The sequence below is a fragment of the Trachypithecus francoisi genome, unplaced genomic scaffold (assembly GCF_009764315.1).
Source record: "Trachypithecus francoisi isolate TF-2019V2 unplaced genomic scaffold, Tfra_2.0 Lachesis_group11, whole genome shotgun sequence".
Classification (NCBI taxonomy): Eukaryota; Metazoa; Chordata; class Mammalia; order Primates; family Cercopithecidae; genus Trachypithecus; species Trachypithecus francoisi.
The window spans coordinates 108,838,386-108,855,878 of NW_022681456.1; the positions used below are offsets into that span (position 1 = coordinate 108,838,386).

At 34.1% G+C, this 17,493-nt stretch overlaps 1 protein-coding gene across 7 annotated transcripts in view; it reads left to right on the forward strand.

Moving 5' to 3' along the window:
• The window catches only part of C2CD5 (C2 calcium dependent domain containing 5), a 99,160-nt gene that overhangs the window by 12,887 nt on the left and 68,780 nt on the right, over positions 1-17,493 (forward strand). For 5 of the 7 annotated variants that reach the window (XM_033222678.1, XM_033222680.1, XM_033222681.1 and 2 more), the window contains exons 4-8: positions 5,118-5,289; positions 7,304-7,399; positions 8,384-8,539; positions 9,716-9,914; positions 15,151-15,302. In XM_033222678.1, the coding sequence (XP_033078569.1) occupies positions 5,118-5,289; positions 7,304-7,399; positions 8,384-8,539; positions 9,716-9,914; positions 15,151-15,302 (775 nt within the window). Of the gene's footprint in view, positions 1-5,117; positions 5,290-7,303; positions 7,400-8,383; positions 8,540-9,715; positions 9,915-14,053; positions 14,179-15,150; positions 15,303-17,493 lie in introns of all 7 variants that reach the window. The other 2 variants (XM_033222684.1, XM_033222679.1) reach the window with 1 other exon arrangement.

Below are 17,493 nucleotides of genomic sequence, written 5' to 3' on the forward strand. Positions count from 1 at the left end.
GGATACTGTGTAGCAGCCCTCTGTTGGAAAAGCTTAAAGGTCTGGATTAAGAGAAAACACATTCTATTTCTGGTGCTTGCTAATTTGCAGATGACCTCAGACAGCCTTACCATTTGGAGCCTCTGTTTTTTTCAAATGTGAATCCTTTCCAGAGTAGTATAGAGGTGGTTATGAAGCATGTTGTATGTTAATATGGGTTTCACTAGTCAAAAAAAAAGAGACTTACGTGTGTGTGTGTGTGTGTGTGTGTGTGTATATTTTTATTTTTTTATTTTTTTTTTGAGATGGAATTTCCCTCTTGTTGCCCAGGCTGGAGGGCAATGGTGCGATCTTGGCTCACTGCAACCTCTGCCTCCCGGGTTCAAGCGATTCTCCTTCCTCAGCGTCTCGAGTAGCTGGAATTAACACTCATGCACCACTACATCCTGCTAATTTTGTATTTTCAGTAGAGACGGGGTTTCTCCATGTTGGATAGGCTGTTCTCAAACTCACGACCTCAAGTGATCCACCCGCCTCAACCTCCCAAAGTGCTGGGATTACGGGCGTGAGCCACCGTGCGCGGCTCGGGAATAATATTTTTAAATCACTCAGCATTTTGGATAGGCATTCGGCGTTTGGCAGAAAGTGGGTTTGAATATTAGCATTTTGGGGTATATCATCTGTTCTTTCGTTAATGTATAGTTTAATTAGTCTGAGTGGCGTAGGTGTGCTAAAAAAATAGAACTGCAGTTTGAAAAGATTTTGTTACCAAACTTAATCTCAGTTTGTATAAGAAAGGTGTACCTCATTTGTAGACTCAGAGCATTTATGGGCAGTGACAGCTTTTATTTATTACTCTGTGAAATATAACTGTGTTTCTCAAAATTACTACCTCATCAGAGTAGCTTGGCTATGTCTCCGTCTTCTACCAAAAGGACTCAGTTATAGAAACTGTTATTCTTAACCTCCCAGTAGCTTTCACCGAAAGGTTTTCAAGCAGATGGATCTCTCTAAGGAAGATAATTCCTGGTTTCTGTAAACTCCTCCTCTTTTAAACTGTACTTCCATGTTATCTGCTAGAACATTGAACTGGAGGTCAGTAAATTTTTTAGGACTTTACCTTTGAGGCAAGTTAAAAAAAATCAGTTGGACATAGATGTGAGGATTTATTTCTGGACTCTCAATTCCATTCCATTGGTCTATATGTCTGTCTTTATACTGTTACCATATTGTTTTGATTACTATAGCTTTGTAATGAGTTTTGAAATCAGGAAGTGAGAGTCCTACAAGTTTATACTTTTAGTTGACATTTTCATCATGAAATATTTTGATTCTCTTCTCATTTTCTTTTATGTATATGTACAGATTTTTCTTTTAGCTGCTTCTAAAATGCCACTATGTATTTTGAAAGACCTGTTGCACATGTATTCAGTCTATTGTGACATTTTAAACTACATTTTTTTTTTGACATTTTAAACTACATTTTTTTTTTTTGAGATGGAGTCTTGCTCTGTCACCCAGGCTGGAGTGCAGTGGCCGGATCTCAGCTCACTTCAAGCTCCGCCTCCCGGGTTTACGCCATTCTCCTGCCTCAGCCTCCCGAGTAGCTGGGACTATAGGCGCCCGCCACCTCGCCCGGCTAGTTTTTTTTGTATTTTTTTAGTAGAGATGGGGTTTCACCGTGTTAGCCAGGATGGTCTCGATCTCCTGACCTCGTGATCAGCCCGTCTCGGCCTCCCAAAGTGCTGGGATTACAGGCTTGAGCCACCGCGCCCGGCCTAAACTACATTATTAAAGTAAAGGTGTGGAATATATGAGTCAAAAAATAATCAGAGTACCTTCCTTACATGATTTCAGATGGAATTAGAATTACAGAGTCTATCTTCATTACCCAAGCAAAACACTGGAATGTTTATATAGTTTATTTTGATTGCCTTTCCCCCAACTATAACCTAGAAATGGTTAAAAACAAATAGTTTTAATTACATTGTTATTGGAATGGTGGGAAAAGGCAAGCTTCATGTGTTGGAGTAATTTTCATGATACTAGGAAATATTAAAAAAGTGATATTTCATTTTAATGATGATGGTAATAAGTGATATTTTTTAAAGCTAATGAGTACTCAAGCAGCTTACTTAACAATATGAAAAATAATATATTTATTTTCTGAAATAAGGGATTTACCAGGCAGTTCCCTTAAAATTTATTAAGTTAGTGGCTGGGTGCAGTAGCTCACGCCTAATCTCGGCACTTTGGGAAGCCGAGGCAGGTGGATCACCTGAGATCCAGAGTTCAAGTCCAACCTAGGCAACATGGTGAAACCCCGTCTCTACTAAAATACAAAAATTAGCTGGGTGTGGTGGTGCGCATCTGTAATCCCAGCTATGTGGGAGGCCGAGGCCTGAGAATCGCTTGAACCTGGGAGGCAGAGGTTGCAGTGAGTCAAGATCACACCATTGCACTCCAGCCTGGGTGACAGAGTGAGACTCCATCTTAAAAAAAAAAAAAAAAGACATTTAGTAAGTTACTGTTTTGACTAGTCTTCCTGAATAATGTATATGCTGTGAAAAATGTATTTAAAACTTTGTGTTTACAGTTAACATTGATTATGTAGTACTTTTTAACCCTTTTTAAAACCCTGTTTATCAGTTATTAATTGCATTCAGTTTTTTATATATATATATATTCAGTTGTATATATATACACACAGTTGTGTATATATACAGTTTATATATATACACAGTTGTGTGTGTATATATATACAGTGTAGATATACAGTTGTGTATATACAGTTGTATATATACAGGTATATGTATATATACAGTTGTATATATACAGGTATATGTATATATACAGTTGTATATATACAGGTATATGTATATATACAGTTGTATATATACAGGTATATGTATATATACAGTTGTATATATACAGGTATATGTATATATACAGTTGTATATATACAGGTATATGTATATATACAGTTGTATATATATACAACTAAATATGTACAACTGTATATATATACGGTTATATATATACACAACTATATATACACAACTGTGTTTATATATAGTATATATATACAGTTGTGTATATATATGTATATACAGTTGTGTGGAGAGAGAGAGAGAGAGAGAGAGATGGCACTCAAATAAATGTCTTAAGCAAAATAGATGTTTTTATCTTACATGAAAGGAATGTTGTACCAGGCAGTGTAAGGGTAGTATGGTTGCTCCACACAGTCATTTCGGACTCCGTCATCTATACATAGCCTGTGGCTTCTCTTAAAATGATTCAAGGTCCTTTTGGCTCCAGTTTAGCACCTGGAGTTCCAGTGAGCACATGACTGTTCCAGGCTGGCAGAAGGAGCTAGAGTGAAGGGGAGTCCAGGAGGAGGAGCTGATGAGTTAACATAACACTTTCAGATGAGCAAGCCTTCTTTAACAAGTTTGCACCCTCCCTACCAAACTCTATGTAATGATTTATGCTTGTATCACATTTGGTTGCAAGGGAGGCTAAGAAATGCAGTATTTTAGCAGTGCATATTGCCAATTTAAACATTTAAAACATCTCTCAGAAAGTCCTAATTTATAATATTTTGGGATTCCAGATAGGCTCCATTTACTCTACTAAATATTCTTAATTACTTCATTATAATTAATTCTTGAATTTCCCTATTCATATTAGTCATATTATTAGCTATCCATGTATCACAAGCTATATTTAGTCACTTAGTTGTTAGTATAGCGCCCCCTAATGTCAGGGAAGGGATACCTTAGTTGTACCATGAGAAAAAATGATAATACTCAGGGGTGAATGTACAGGTGGTTAAATAAGTATATACAGAGAGTATTTTTAATTCTAACAGTATTTTCTTCTAACAGGAGTTAGAAATTGGGGGAAATGTCTTGGAGTATGGTTAATGGTTTGTTTTATGATTCTTTCTCTTTTATTAAATGTATACATAACAGAATAGTACTGGAGAGAATGCCTTTGGATGACAGATGATTCAGAATGGGTTGGGATTCAAAATGATTATTTTATTTTAACATTTCATTATGGAAAATTTCAAGCATGCATAAAGGTAGATTAGTATATTGAACCTCACCCACCTTTAACAGCTGTCTACATTTTACTGTTCTTGTTTCGTCTTTTTAACTCCCGCCCACCCCAGTTTTCCTTCTGCGGGGGATATTTTAAGGCAAATTTGAGATGTTATATGATTTCATCTATAAATTCCAAATTATATACCTCTTATAAAGAAGGACCCCTTATAAATAAACAAAACCTTATCACATTATCCCACTAATGATATCAGTAATTCCTTAATGTACTTTAATTCTTAATACTATAATATGTTCCCTTCTGGCCACTATATTTGATGAAGGGGGGCTGGCAAATTAGATAATGGCATGATATTCACACGGTGGCAGCCAAAATAGTGAACGTGTCTTCCATGAGGGAGAAATCATTTTGCACTGTTCTCCATTGTAAATCCCTCCGTTGGGCACAGTGTTTGGCATATGATAATAACTCGATAATGACTAAATAAAAGGGAAGAGGGTAAACGTTTATATCATGAACTTAATTTGTGAACTTACTTAATTTGTGAATTTGTTACACATAATGTTAGTTATGTGTAACTACACATAACTTACACATAATGTTAGTTTCTTACACATAATGTTTCTTACACATAATGTTAGTTTTCCTTATGGTTTTGTTCTCTGAAATCACCCTTAGAAATTGTGGTGTCATTGTACTCAATTAGCATTCTTCTCTCTATAGATACTACATGAACTCTAATATGACATTCCTTAGGCACTTTTGCTGTATATCATAGGCAAAGTTGTAAAACACAGAATGATATGTACAAAAATTAAGATATAACTTTTTTTGTTGTTAGTCATCCCACTCTTGTGCTGAGAGAGAAACTTTTTTTCTTTAGAAAGATGGGATATTGTGTAGGAAAAGGAGCTATAACTTTTTGTGTGTTAATTTTCTCTACTTTGGTGCTTAGAAATCTGCAAGATTTTATTTGCAGATGGTCATCCTTTTCATTTGATATAGGTGTACATTTGTGGTAATTAAGATTTTAAAACTATGTGAGATTTAATTTTAAGGTATACTTTTAGGTGGATGATGAAGACTTACAAGATGAACCTTTACAGATCACAGTTCTTGACCATGATACTTACAGTGCAAATGATGCCATTGGTAAAGTGTACATTGATATTGATCCTTTACTGTATAGTGAAGCTGCAACAGTCATCTCAGGATGGTTTCCAATTTATGACACCATACATGGTAAGGAATAATAAGAAAGTATTAAAAATAACAATCTTAATCCTTTTTATTTGTCTTTAAAAACATTTGTGCTATATTTGGTGGTTTAAAATAAGTATCTTTAGGATAGGTGCGGTGGCTCATGCCTGTAATCCCAGCACTTTGGGAGGCCGAGGTGGGTGGATCACCCGAGGTCAGGAGTTTGAGATCAGCCTGGCCAACATGGAGAAACCCCGTCTCTACTAAAAATACAAAATTAGCTGGGCGTGGTGGTGCATGCCTGTAATCCCAGCTACTTGGGAGGCTGAGGCAGGAGAATCACTTGAACCCGGGAGGCGGAGGTTGCAGTGAGCTGAGATTATGTTCTGTGCAACAAGAGTGAAACTGTTTCAAAAAAAAAAAACCATATATACGTATATATGTGTGTGTGTATATATATGTGTATATATATATATATAACGATGATGCCTTTTCAAAAATAAACAAATAATAGTAAATTATTGTTAGTAAAATTGTTGCTTCTCTGAACATAATTTGAGATAATGCTTGCAAATTTGTACAGTATAGTTAGTAAATGCATGATTTAAAACTGATCTAGTGTTGATACTGTGTTTCTAAAACACATTTTCAAACTGATTAATACTGATTTTTGTGCTTACAAATTATTTAAAAGTTTTTTGTTGCCTGAAGCAGGACCTTCTGGGCAGTTGGGATTACAGGCACATGCCATGACACTTGGCTGATTTTTAAATTTTTTGGTAGAGACATGGTTTTGCCGTATTGGCTAGGCTGACCTTAACTCCAGAGCTCAAGCCTGCCTCAGCTTCCCAGAGTGTTGGGATTTGCTTTCTTAATATTTTAGTAGGTAAATTATTGAGTCAGTTTTCTTAGGTCTTCCACCATAAGTATGAATTTGACATGAAGTCAGGACAGTCAAATGAAAATATTTAGTAAATGTTTAGAGATAAGAGCTGGGTCATTCTTATTTATCAGAGCATATTTTGAAAACCTGTATTCTTGGAATTTTTTATTTACTTAATTTTTTTCTCGCTGTGTTGTCCAGGCTGGTCTCAAACCCCTGAGCCCAGGCTGTCCTCCTGCCTTGCTTCCCATTACAGGCATGAGCCACTCGTCCTGGCTTGGAATTTTTTAGTAAGCTTACTTTAACTTACATTCATTGAAATGAATAAAACTTCTTTTGTTTTAAATCAGATTCTTGCATTACTTGTTAAGAACATATAATCTGGGATCATAAAGATCTGAATTTTAATTTTGGATCTGCCACTTAACAGCTGTTGACACTATGTTAATTCCTTCATTTTTATTAAATATTAATTTCTTCCTTTGTAAAATGGGGATGATGCTACCTTATTGGGTTGATGTGACCACTCTGAGATACTACCTGTAAAGCATTTAGTACATCCTTTTTCACTGCTCAGCAAATGTTGTCACCATAATCATTACATCATCATCAATTCAAATGGGACTCCTTTCTAATTCGTCTTGGGTCAAAGTGGAAACTTGTGGTGAAAATGAAAATTACTCATTTTCTAATGCATACATGTTGTGCTTCAGAAAATATACAGAAACTACTGAGAATGAAAATAATTAGAAAACAAAGCTGCCATTACTATTAGGATCAACACATATAGATGCACCTTGATTTGTGATGGGGTTATATCCAGATAAATTCATCCTAAGTTGAAAATGCATTTAATATATCTAATCAACCAAACATTGTAGTTTAGCCTAGCCTATCTCAAATGTGCACAGAACACTTATATTAGCCGACAGTTGGACAGAATCAACTAAAACAAAGACTACTTTTTAAATAAAGTATTGAACATCTCATGTAATTCATTGAATTCTGGACTGAAAGTGAAAAACAGAATGGTTTTGCACCGTGGTAAAGTTCAAAAAATTGTAAGTTAAATCATTGTATTTTAAAATCATTATTTAGCATTAATTTGCTTCATTATTTAATTGTACATTACTTTCTTAAGGTAGAAACTTGATTTTCTTTTTAAATTTATAGGTATCCGTGGGGAAATCAATGTAGTTGTCAAAGTAGACCTCTTCAATGATTTAAATCGATTTAGGCAGTCATCATGTGGAGTCAAATTCTTTTGCAGTAAGTAAACACATTCTATTACTCAATAGGAAATGTAATAATTGTTAAATATGAGAAATCAAGTTAACATTTCAGAAGGCAAGTAGAAGGGGTATATACTTGGTTTTAATGCCAAAGAGAAAATTGTTAATTTTCTAGAATAGTTACAGTAGTTCTGATTTGAGTATAAATGGTATCTAGTTTTTGAAAATTTATAGAAATTTTTAGTAGAAAAATCCAGTGACATTTTACTGTAGTATAGGACACTGAAAGAAAGGAGCAGAACACTACGGCTAAGCACTGTGGTGCTGTCCCAAAATACACAGGCTTCTATGGTTATTGGGTCTAGGGAACTCCATGAAATATATGGGTCTGAAATGGGCAGATCTTGGTGACTCACAGCCAGCCTGCAATAGTAGGATTGAAATCCCTAACTAGCTGACTTAGCTTCAGTGCACTAATGCTTATTTTAAGAGGCTAATTTGGTACACATGTATTCAGGTTCTCTCCTTTTTGAATCTGAACTTGACTCCTCAGGTTATGTCAGAAAGGTAGTGGTTTGATTTTTGCAACTGTGCTATGTGGTGTACAGAAGTGCTTTCACAAAGGGCTTTGAATAATTGAAGATTTTAAAAAATTCATTATCTGCTTTCTACCTATTTATGTAATAATTAGCTAGCTGACTTAAATTTTGATTTTTTAAACTTTGTATTGAATTCTGTTTAAGGTCGTCTATAGCTGTTTTCCAATTTATACAAATATAGTTTATATTTACTTTGCTTACATGAGAAAGGTGCGAGACTCCATGAAAGAAAATAATTATTTCTAAAAATGAAATAGATCTTAGAAGACTGATTGGAAGTATTATTATAATTACATTGAGAATATTACAGTAAAAGATGTTCTTGTATTATGTATCTAAAGGTCAGAAAACTGAGATGAACAGTTTTTAAAAATTGAGTTTTACCTTTTGATAAACAGAAGCACAATAATTTGTTTTAACAGCAACATCTATTCCAAAGTGCTATAGAGCTGTGATAATTCATGGATTTGTAGAAGAACTTGTGGTCAATGAAGACCCAGAATATCAGTGGATTGATCGAATTCGCACACCAAGGGCATCAAATGAGGCCAGACAGAGACTCATTTCATTAATGTCAGGTATTTAGAAAAAAATAACTTTATTACTGACTGATTTAATACTCTCTTAAATTTTTCACTTTCCTTTGACATGCTACCTCAACTTTTACAATGAAGGGTATGAATTATCAGTGACTGAATGCCTTCCCCGACCCAGCCTTCCTGAACACACTTGCATTGCCCTCTTTTAACAAGTGGAAATGCAAATCAGAAGATTGTAGTAAAAGGAAATTGTGTTGATGAGGTAGTGTAGTGGAAAGAGCGCTAAACAAGGGGGATTCAGGAAGGAACCCTGAATGGGAACCTGGATTCTAGTTTTCCTCCCTCTACCATTTATTTGTCAGAGCTTAAGCAAATCACCTTCTTCTGTCTCTTATACTTTCTGTTCAAATGTTGCCTTTTCACAGTTCTTCCCTGGGTACTGTAGTTCCCTCTACCCATTTGACCACTTTCCCTGCCACTCTGACCTCCTTCCCTTTTTAAATTTTTCTTTGAAAAACTTGTTTACTGTTTTATTTAAAGTTTATATTTATATTAAGAGTTATATATGTATATGCATGAATATATATGCATACATATGTTTCACACAAAGTATCAATGTTATATTTATATAGTAAATATGTATATTGTTTTTATTCTATATATTTGTGCTGTATAAGTATATATTGTATTTTATAATTATGCTGTCTTGTAATAGAATTATGTTCTGTATTCCATAGAAATTAAACCAGATTATCTTTTAAGTTTCCTTCAAGTTCTGAAAATCTGTGATTTTCTTTTTTTTTTTTCTTTTTTTTTTGAGACGGAGTCTGACTCTGTCCCCCAGGCTGGAGCGCGGTGGCCGGATCTTAGCTCACTGCAAGCTCCACCTCCTGGGTTCCCGCTATTCTCCTGCCTCAGCCTCCCGAGTAGCTGGGACTACAGGCGCCCGCCACCTCGCCCGGCTAGTTTTTTGTATTTTTTAGTAGAGACGGGGTTTCACCGGGTTAGCGGGGATGGTCTCGACCTCCTCACCTCATGATCCACCCGTCTCGGCCTCCCAAAGTGCTGGGATTACAGGTTGAGCCACCGCGCCCGGCCCTGAAAATCTGTGATTTTCTTGGACTTTGTTTTTTTATTTTTTTAACCACTACCATATCCAATCTTATAGTATGTAATGTAAAGAGAAGCAAGAATGAGATTTCCCATTTTTTGTAGGTGAACTGCAGAGGAAGATTGGCTTGAAAGTACTTGAAATGAGAGGAAATGCAGTTGTGGGGTACTTACAGTGTTTCGATCTGGAGGGCGAGTCTGGGTTAGTGGTGAGAGCCATAGGAACGGCGTGTACTCTGGATAAATTAAGTAGCCCAGCAGCATTCCTTCCTGCATGTAATTCCCCATCCAAAGAAATGAAGGAGTAAGTATGAATCAATGAAATTGTTCTTGCTAAGGTTTTTATCTTTTATCTATGCTTTTTCATTTGATTTGAAACATTTTAGTAGGGTGGTTCAACATTTTCTCTGTGGTAATTTTTATTGACAATGACTGTCAAAATTTAAAACTTAAAAATATTTAAATATTCCTAATATTTTATTTATACCATCTTATTTATTTGTATTTTTATTTTTTTAGACAGGGTCTTGCTCTGTTGCCCAGGCTGGAGTTCACTGGCTCGGTCTTGGCTCACTGCAGCCTTGACCTTCCAGGCTCAGGTGATCCTCCCACCTCAGCCTCCTGAGTAGCTGGGACTACAGGGGCACGCCCGCGTGCCCAGCTAATTTTTGTATTTTTAGTAGAGATGGGATTTTGCCATGTTGCCCAGGCTGGTCTCAAACTCGATCTACCTGCCTTGAACTCCCAAAATGCTGGGATTTACAAGTGTGAGCCACCGTGCCCAGCCTATGCCATCTTACTATGAAACAAATTAATATAAAATAAAACATTCCAGATATTTAGACACTGCATATATGAAGCATAAAATGAATATTCATGCATTCTGTGGCATTTTATTTTCTGAGGAATGCTTAAAACCCTCTACCAGATAATCTGATTATACTTATTAATGGCCACATTGTATATAAAGCAGGAAAAATTGATTTGTGTGGAAGTCTTAAACTCAAATGTCTAGAGGCCAGGGAGTTTATATGAATAAACTAACCGAGTGTAATTAAATAGAGTATACTACTGCCTGTAAAGCCAAGGTTGACAGACTTTTTTTGGAAAAGGCCAGTATTTTAGGGTCTGCCCATATGATCTCTTGTCTTTATTTACAAAAAAAGGAGTTTGCTGATCCCTAATCTAAAGAAATTTAGTGTCATACATTTTAGAAAATCTATGTGTGATCCTGCAAAACACTTCTGTTGACTTGATTTGGCCTGTGTGTGTCATCATTGTGTCAGAGGCAGAGATTTTCAGCATGATGATGGTGGTGACTGTCAATACCGAATGTTTGGAACACGATTTTTCTGTCATAATGATTAGGGGGCTAGGTCCTGTTGGGGACTAGAGAGGCTGACTATTCTGCAAAGCAAGGGACAACCCTATACAATGAAGATCTGTTCCATCCTAAATGCCTTTAGAACTTCGGTTGAAGACCACTCATCTAGAGATTCTTCTAAGTCAAGGGTTGGCAAACTTTGTCTGTGAATGACAAAATGTACAGGTAAATAATTCAGTTTTTGACAATGTTGCTTCATAACTGCCATTGTAGCACAAAAGCAAACATAAACAGTATGCAAATGAATACAGTGTGGCTGTGTTCAAATAAAACTTACTTACAAAACAGATGGCAGGACACATTCGGCCTGCAGTCTGTAGTTTGCGGACTCCTGTCCTAGATAATCAGGGAGTCAGAGTTGTATAGTCAGGAAACCTAAAACGTTCCGCAGTTCAACAGTAGTCAGGAGGGATTGAATAGAAAGGTATCATAGTATGAAAAAGCATGTTTTTTCACAACCTTTTTTAAAATGAAATTTTCATCTTAAGTGCATTCTTTTTGTTTAGCCATTTTGTTTTTGCTGGCTATTAGTCATTTGGGTTGAATTTTATTCATAAGAGGAAGCACAGTGTTACTGCTTAATTTTATTTGGAAACACATTGGCAAATGAAATAATTGTTTTAAATAAATTGAAGAATGAATTTGCTTTATATTCCATTTGAAATATCTCCTGGAAAGATAAGAATTGCCAGCTGCCAGCAGTAGAGTCAGATTGCAGGTTTAGCTTTTTGAGGGATTCAGATTGTTTTTCCCTATCTCTGTAGCAAATTTAAGTAAATATTTAGTAGCAAATTAAAGTGCAAGTTTAAGCCAATTTAAGTAAGTTACTTAGTTGAAAGAGAATGAGAAAGCTGTATTACCTGTTGCTTTCTTAGAAATAAGGATAGCAGGGGTATATGTTTTGCATACATTCAGGAAGAGTTCTATTAGCATAAATCTTCTGGGATTGTATGTGTCTTCTCCTTTTCTAATCTTGTTGTAGCCTCATGATGAACCTAAGTTCCTTCCTTAGGATTTTCTGAAAGGCATCTTACTAATAAAGTCAAGTTATTTTGAAAAAACCCTCAATACTGAGGCTGTTTTATTTCAACTAGCTTCATTGTATTTTTGATAATCAAGCAATTTGGGTTCTATTTCAAAGCCTATTTTATGATTCAGCTGATTATAACTATTCTGGTATTTAATTATCATGTAATAATGTTGATTCTAGACAGGAATTTGATAAAAGGTTGTCTAGATTATGTTATTGACTGACTGGAAAGGAATATTAATATTATAAATACCACAGGTTATTATTAAGAGGCATCCTTTCATGCAGAGAGACTGATCAAATCAGAAAACTCCAAGAATACATTATGGTGATGTTCCAGTGTATTTGAATTTTAATTTGATGCCGTAATTTGAACATTTTACACTGTTCATTTTAGTTTTTTTCATTATATTTTACCTATATTAATGGTGTGTTCTACTTCCTAAGTTTGTTTTTTTCTTTTAGATGTTTAGTGTCATGCACACTATAAATCCCTTTGGTGTTTTCCAACTTAACTCTCTTGACGATAGAAAGTGCTTTTAAGTATGAGTTATTGCTTCTTAAGTGCTAAGAGACAAATTATCCTGTGTATAGTACTGATTATAATAAATATAGCTTTGTTTATTTTTAAGTCTTGGATTTTTAAATTCTTTTTGAGAATTCTTACACTTTTTCTCACTTCAGCGGAGAAATAAAAACAAAAACAAAACCTTACTCATTTTTTTGTGTAAAAGTAGATCACCAATGAATTGTTTGATTTTTATCCATTGTAGTAAATATTTTTTAATTTCTATTAGCAACAAACGTGGAAACATTTCTGCTATTGTAAAATCAGTAATATTTTCCGAAAGTAGTCTGTAGACCTTAGGAAGGACTATTATGATCAATTAGTGATAGCTCATGTTTGAACCTTGACAAATTGTGAATTGGGGAATGTTCTTGGGCAGTCAGTAATATAGCAATGGAAAAGAAAAAAAAGGTCAGGTAAAGTTGGGCTCTTGGCCTGCCTTTAAAATGGGGATGATAGTTTTTCAGAGTGTACTCACATATGACTCATATGATTCTGTTTCCCTCATTGTGTGTAAGCAAAGGCATTGCACAATGAAATAATTGCTGATATTAAATTCAGGATTCTTATTTATGTATTATACCTTTTTACAACATTCAATGTAATCCTTTTAGCCAAATTTTTTCTTAAAAATTTCAAATGTTATATATCAATGTATTCTCGTATAACTGCTCTAAGTATATACACATATAGATATGGTTTATTATAGGATGTAAGTTGATATCTTAGAAAATTTTGATTTAGAATATAGTTCATATAATATATTCTGTATGAGAGCCAAAGTTATTGTTTTATGAAGATGTCTTTAAAAGCAAGGTCCCCTTGTTTTGCTTCCAGTGTAACCTGATTTTAAGCTATATATTTGGTGTATAGAAATACTGGAATATATTTATCTGCATATATCCGTTCAGTTCACTCATTTCTCTTTATGCCGTCATCTCTCATATTCTTAAGTACCCCATCTTAGTAACCTAGACAGTTATTTAACTTTCTTTATAGAAAATATGATTAATTATATCAGCAATTCATATCTCAGTTTCAAAAATAATATAAGAACTTCATATTTGATTTTTTACTTTTATGGGTGTCCCTCCCCATAAATAGTGCATAGTGAGTTCTGTTGTGATGAAAATAATAACAAATATGTTAAGGAAACTTAAAATACAGATCTTAGTCTTGTTCTCATTTAATATCATTGACTATTCTGCTTGCCATTTTCTTATTCACAATTAATAAATTAATCAATTAATTTATTAATCAGATACTTTAAAACTATGACTGTATCCTAACAAATTAATATTTAGCTATTTTTCAATTTCAACTTGTTTTTTGCATGCTAGGGATTAAAAAAATAAGTTCTCTTCCCTAACTAAAGCTCCTTTGAAATTATTTTAACATAACTCTGCAATCTGTTGTATGTATTGTTTTCTTTTCTTCCACTTTGACCGCAAATTCCCTCAGGTCTCCGCTGGTTCATCCTCCAAGCCATGGATGCCGCTCGACTCACAACAGCCCAATTCACACTGCTACTGGCTCACGACTTACTCAGAACTTCTCTGTGTCTGTTCCCACTCTCATCTATACTGGTACGAGACTGCTCAGACTCCAGAGCTGGGGAGATGCAGGCCACGGGCAGAGTGGCTGCAGAGGCAGGCAGGCAGGTAGTGTAGGCAGGTACCACAAGTCTTTGCTTCATCCTTTTCTTACTCGAAGTCCAGCTGCAGTGAGGAACTTCTGTATTTAGCTGCCACAGAGTCTCTAACTATATGGAAGTGAAGGTATTTTTCCAGCTTCCAAAGTCTCTTCCACAGATCCTCAAATAATGCTATTTTGTGTATGTGTACTGTGAGTTTTGAGGCGAATCCTCCCATACATATTTTTATAATTATTTCTTCATTTGCTTAAAAATATAATTGATGATTAGATTCTAAATGAAGTAGCTGCCAAAGCTTCCAATTTGCTTATTTTCTTTATATACAAAACCTATTACAGTAGGTTCTATTTCATTCTGTGGAAGAGAGCTATTGGAGAACAGGTAAGCAACTATTCTGCATTAAAGGCAATGTTTCTGTGTAGCTGTGTTCATTTTTCTCTCTGCTGTGTTTTTAGCTGTGGCACTCTTGCTGCTATAGGATAAGGAAACATTTTTGATTTTGAGGATATCTGTGTGTGTGCAAATATAAAAACAATTATGAATATTTACACACACCGCTTGTAGTTACCATTTTTCTTTCGTAACTTACAGCATTATTTGAAAATATTTTGTCATATATTCTTTTTATTTCTCCTTTTGATATTTTTTATCCCCTTAGTCTGTCATTTCATGCTTTTTTGCTTTTTCACTTGGCTTATTAACTGTTTCAATGCAGATAATATTTATCTGGAGAGTGATGAATGGTTAAACAGCAATTGGTTGTCTTTGGCCTCATTCCCAGCTCCACACGTAAGAAATGACTGCTGGCCCTGCCCCAATTCTTTCCTGGTGTTTGGATCATGCTGCCACCCGTCAAGCCCTTTGGCACATGATTACTTAATATTTCTCCACCTTCTTCTGGCAGGATTCCCTTCAATGAAGATCCCAATCCCAATACTCACTCATCAGGACCCTCAACCCCTCTGAAAAACCAAACCTATTCCTTTTCACCTTCCAAGTCCTACAGTCGACAGTCCTCTTCTTCTGACACAGATTTGAGTTTGACACCCAAAACTGGTAAGGCGCTTCCACCCACCTTTTGTTTTTTCTTTTTTAAAAAATTTGTTTCTATTTCTTATTAGCTTTCCATCCAAATCTTTCCTCTTGTTTTTGGCACTTAAGTTAAAAAGAAAATGTGAATACTGACCATTTACAGTTACTGCAATTAAAATATGAAAATTTTGTGTAATTCAGAAATTATCTTGTCTACATTTCATTGATTTAATCATAGTGTAGATATCACAGTCCACGATTTATTTTGGCATATAGACATTTTTCATTTTATGCTCAAATTAAGAGGAAAACATCTTAAAACATTTGACTAAAAAGTAACACTAGTAGCTTGTAATCAGTTGCATACAAGCATTTTTGAATTTATTATTTCTGCCTATTAATGAATATAATTCTAAGATTTTATTATGAAAAAACTTGTAACCACTGAAATGGTTGTATTAGAGTACATATATCTATTAACTGGATATTTAAAATGTTTGGTTTTGCTAGTCTTTCTAGGTTAGAAAATAGCATTTTTACTTATTCTTAAATTTTTCTGTTTATTAAATTTATATCTTTTTCTTTTCTATTGTATTTTGATGAATGATTTCTGGGTTTTTATGAAAATGTTTTATGATAAAAAGTTGATGAAAATCAGATTATTTCCTTATACCTTAGAATAGAATTAACTTATTTAAATCATTAAAGTGTTATTGTTTAGAAAAATTTAAAATAAATTAAACTTAAAAGTTAATGGTGTGAAATTTTTATAAACAGTATTTTTGTCTGACAGTTTTCCCATCAGATGATTAAAACAGTTATTTGTTATTTTTAATTAATATTTTTTAATAGCCCTATTTGTATGTTAGAAATTTATAAAACAATCCTAGATTTTGTGAAAACAAGGAAAAGAAGTCTAAATCCAAAGCAGTGCTACTTCTAAGGAAACATCATTTTTTAAAAAGGCTGTAGATTTAATTTCTGTTTTTATAAATGAAGTCATAAAATATAAACACCTGTTTTCTTGAGGATAACAGCTTCATCTTCCTAGATAATTATAAATAATGTCTACGCATAATGTAGTTACTTGATAGTAATATATGCTTTGAAATTTGGCACCTTACCAGGTTTATGCCATAAAAACTGAACCATCCAGACTGTAGTGAAAAAAGATTTTTTTTTTTTCAGATAAAGCGTGAAAGACTCTGGCCTTAAAATTCGTGATAATCAAGACAAAGACTTACATTACTATTTGAGTAATAAGTTTAAAAAATATTTTTGAGACTGTGGTCCACTGACTACATATTCCAAGCCTTTATTTATTTATTATTATTTTTTATTTTTTTGCCATACCATAGATAAAATTTGGAAAGCATTTCCTTGGTCTTTCTGTTTCTTTTTTCTTTTCTTTTTTTTTAAATTCACCAAAAAGGCCAAGCCTAAAGAAGATTGTCAAGTAATAATCATTAATGAACTTTTCATATTTTATCTTCTGGTTCCAAATTTTTAGTTTAAAAATTTTTATTTACAAATGGGGTGTTATTCCCATGTATTCCTATATTTATAAGCTGCCTCTAAATAATACTGTTTTTCCTAAAATTATTTATTACTTCAATAGCTTATTTATATAACATTAGCAATTTTCAGCCCCTTGGCCTTATATTGTGAGTCCCTGAATCTCTCTAAATTGTCCTGAGGAGCACTTCTATCTCATGGAGACTTCAAATGGAACAATTGTGATTGTTATAAAAGTTCTAAAACTAAAATTTCAGCCTGTATTTCATGATTTTCTGCCTTCTAATTTACCTATATCAGAATCAGTGTCTTGAGAAATAATGGACAGACAGAAGCTGATTATAATTTATTTGGGAATCCAAAAGTAGAATAAATGACATTTAGACGGAAATTTTTTTTTTTTTTTTCTGTTTGTAGTTCAAGCTACATTATCTGTTTTTCTGGTAGGTCTCTTTTAAAAACTTTTATATTTATTTCTCTAGATACTAATTTTGACATTTACAAGGTTTTATTTTTATATTTTTTCCCAAGTATTTAATAGTGGAATTTTAGATTTACTAGTGTTAGAATATTGATTTGATACCTGATTTTAGCTAATATTTTTAGCCAGTCTTTTAACTATGTATAATTTTTACAGAGGGTATTTGACCCTTAGGGTACTCAAATCTCGGTAAATGCAAATAATACTATGATCAGAGTA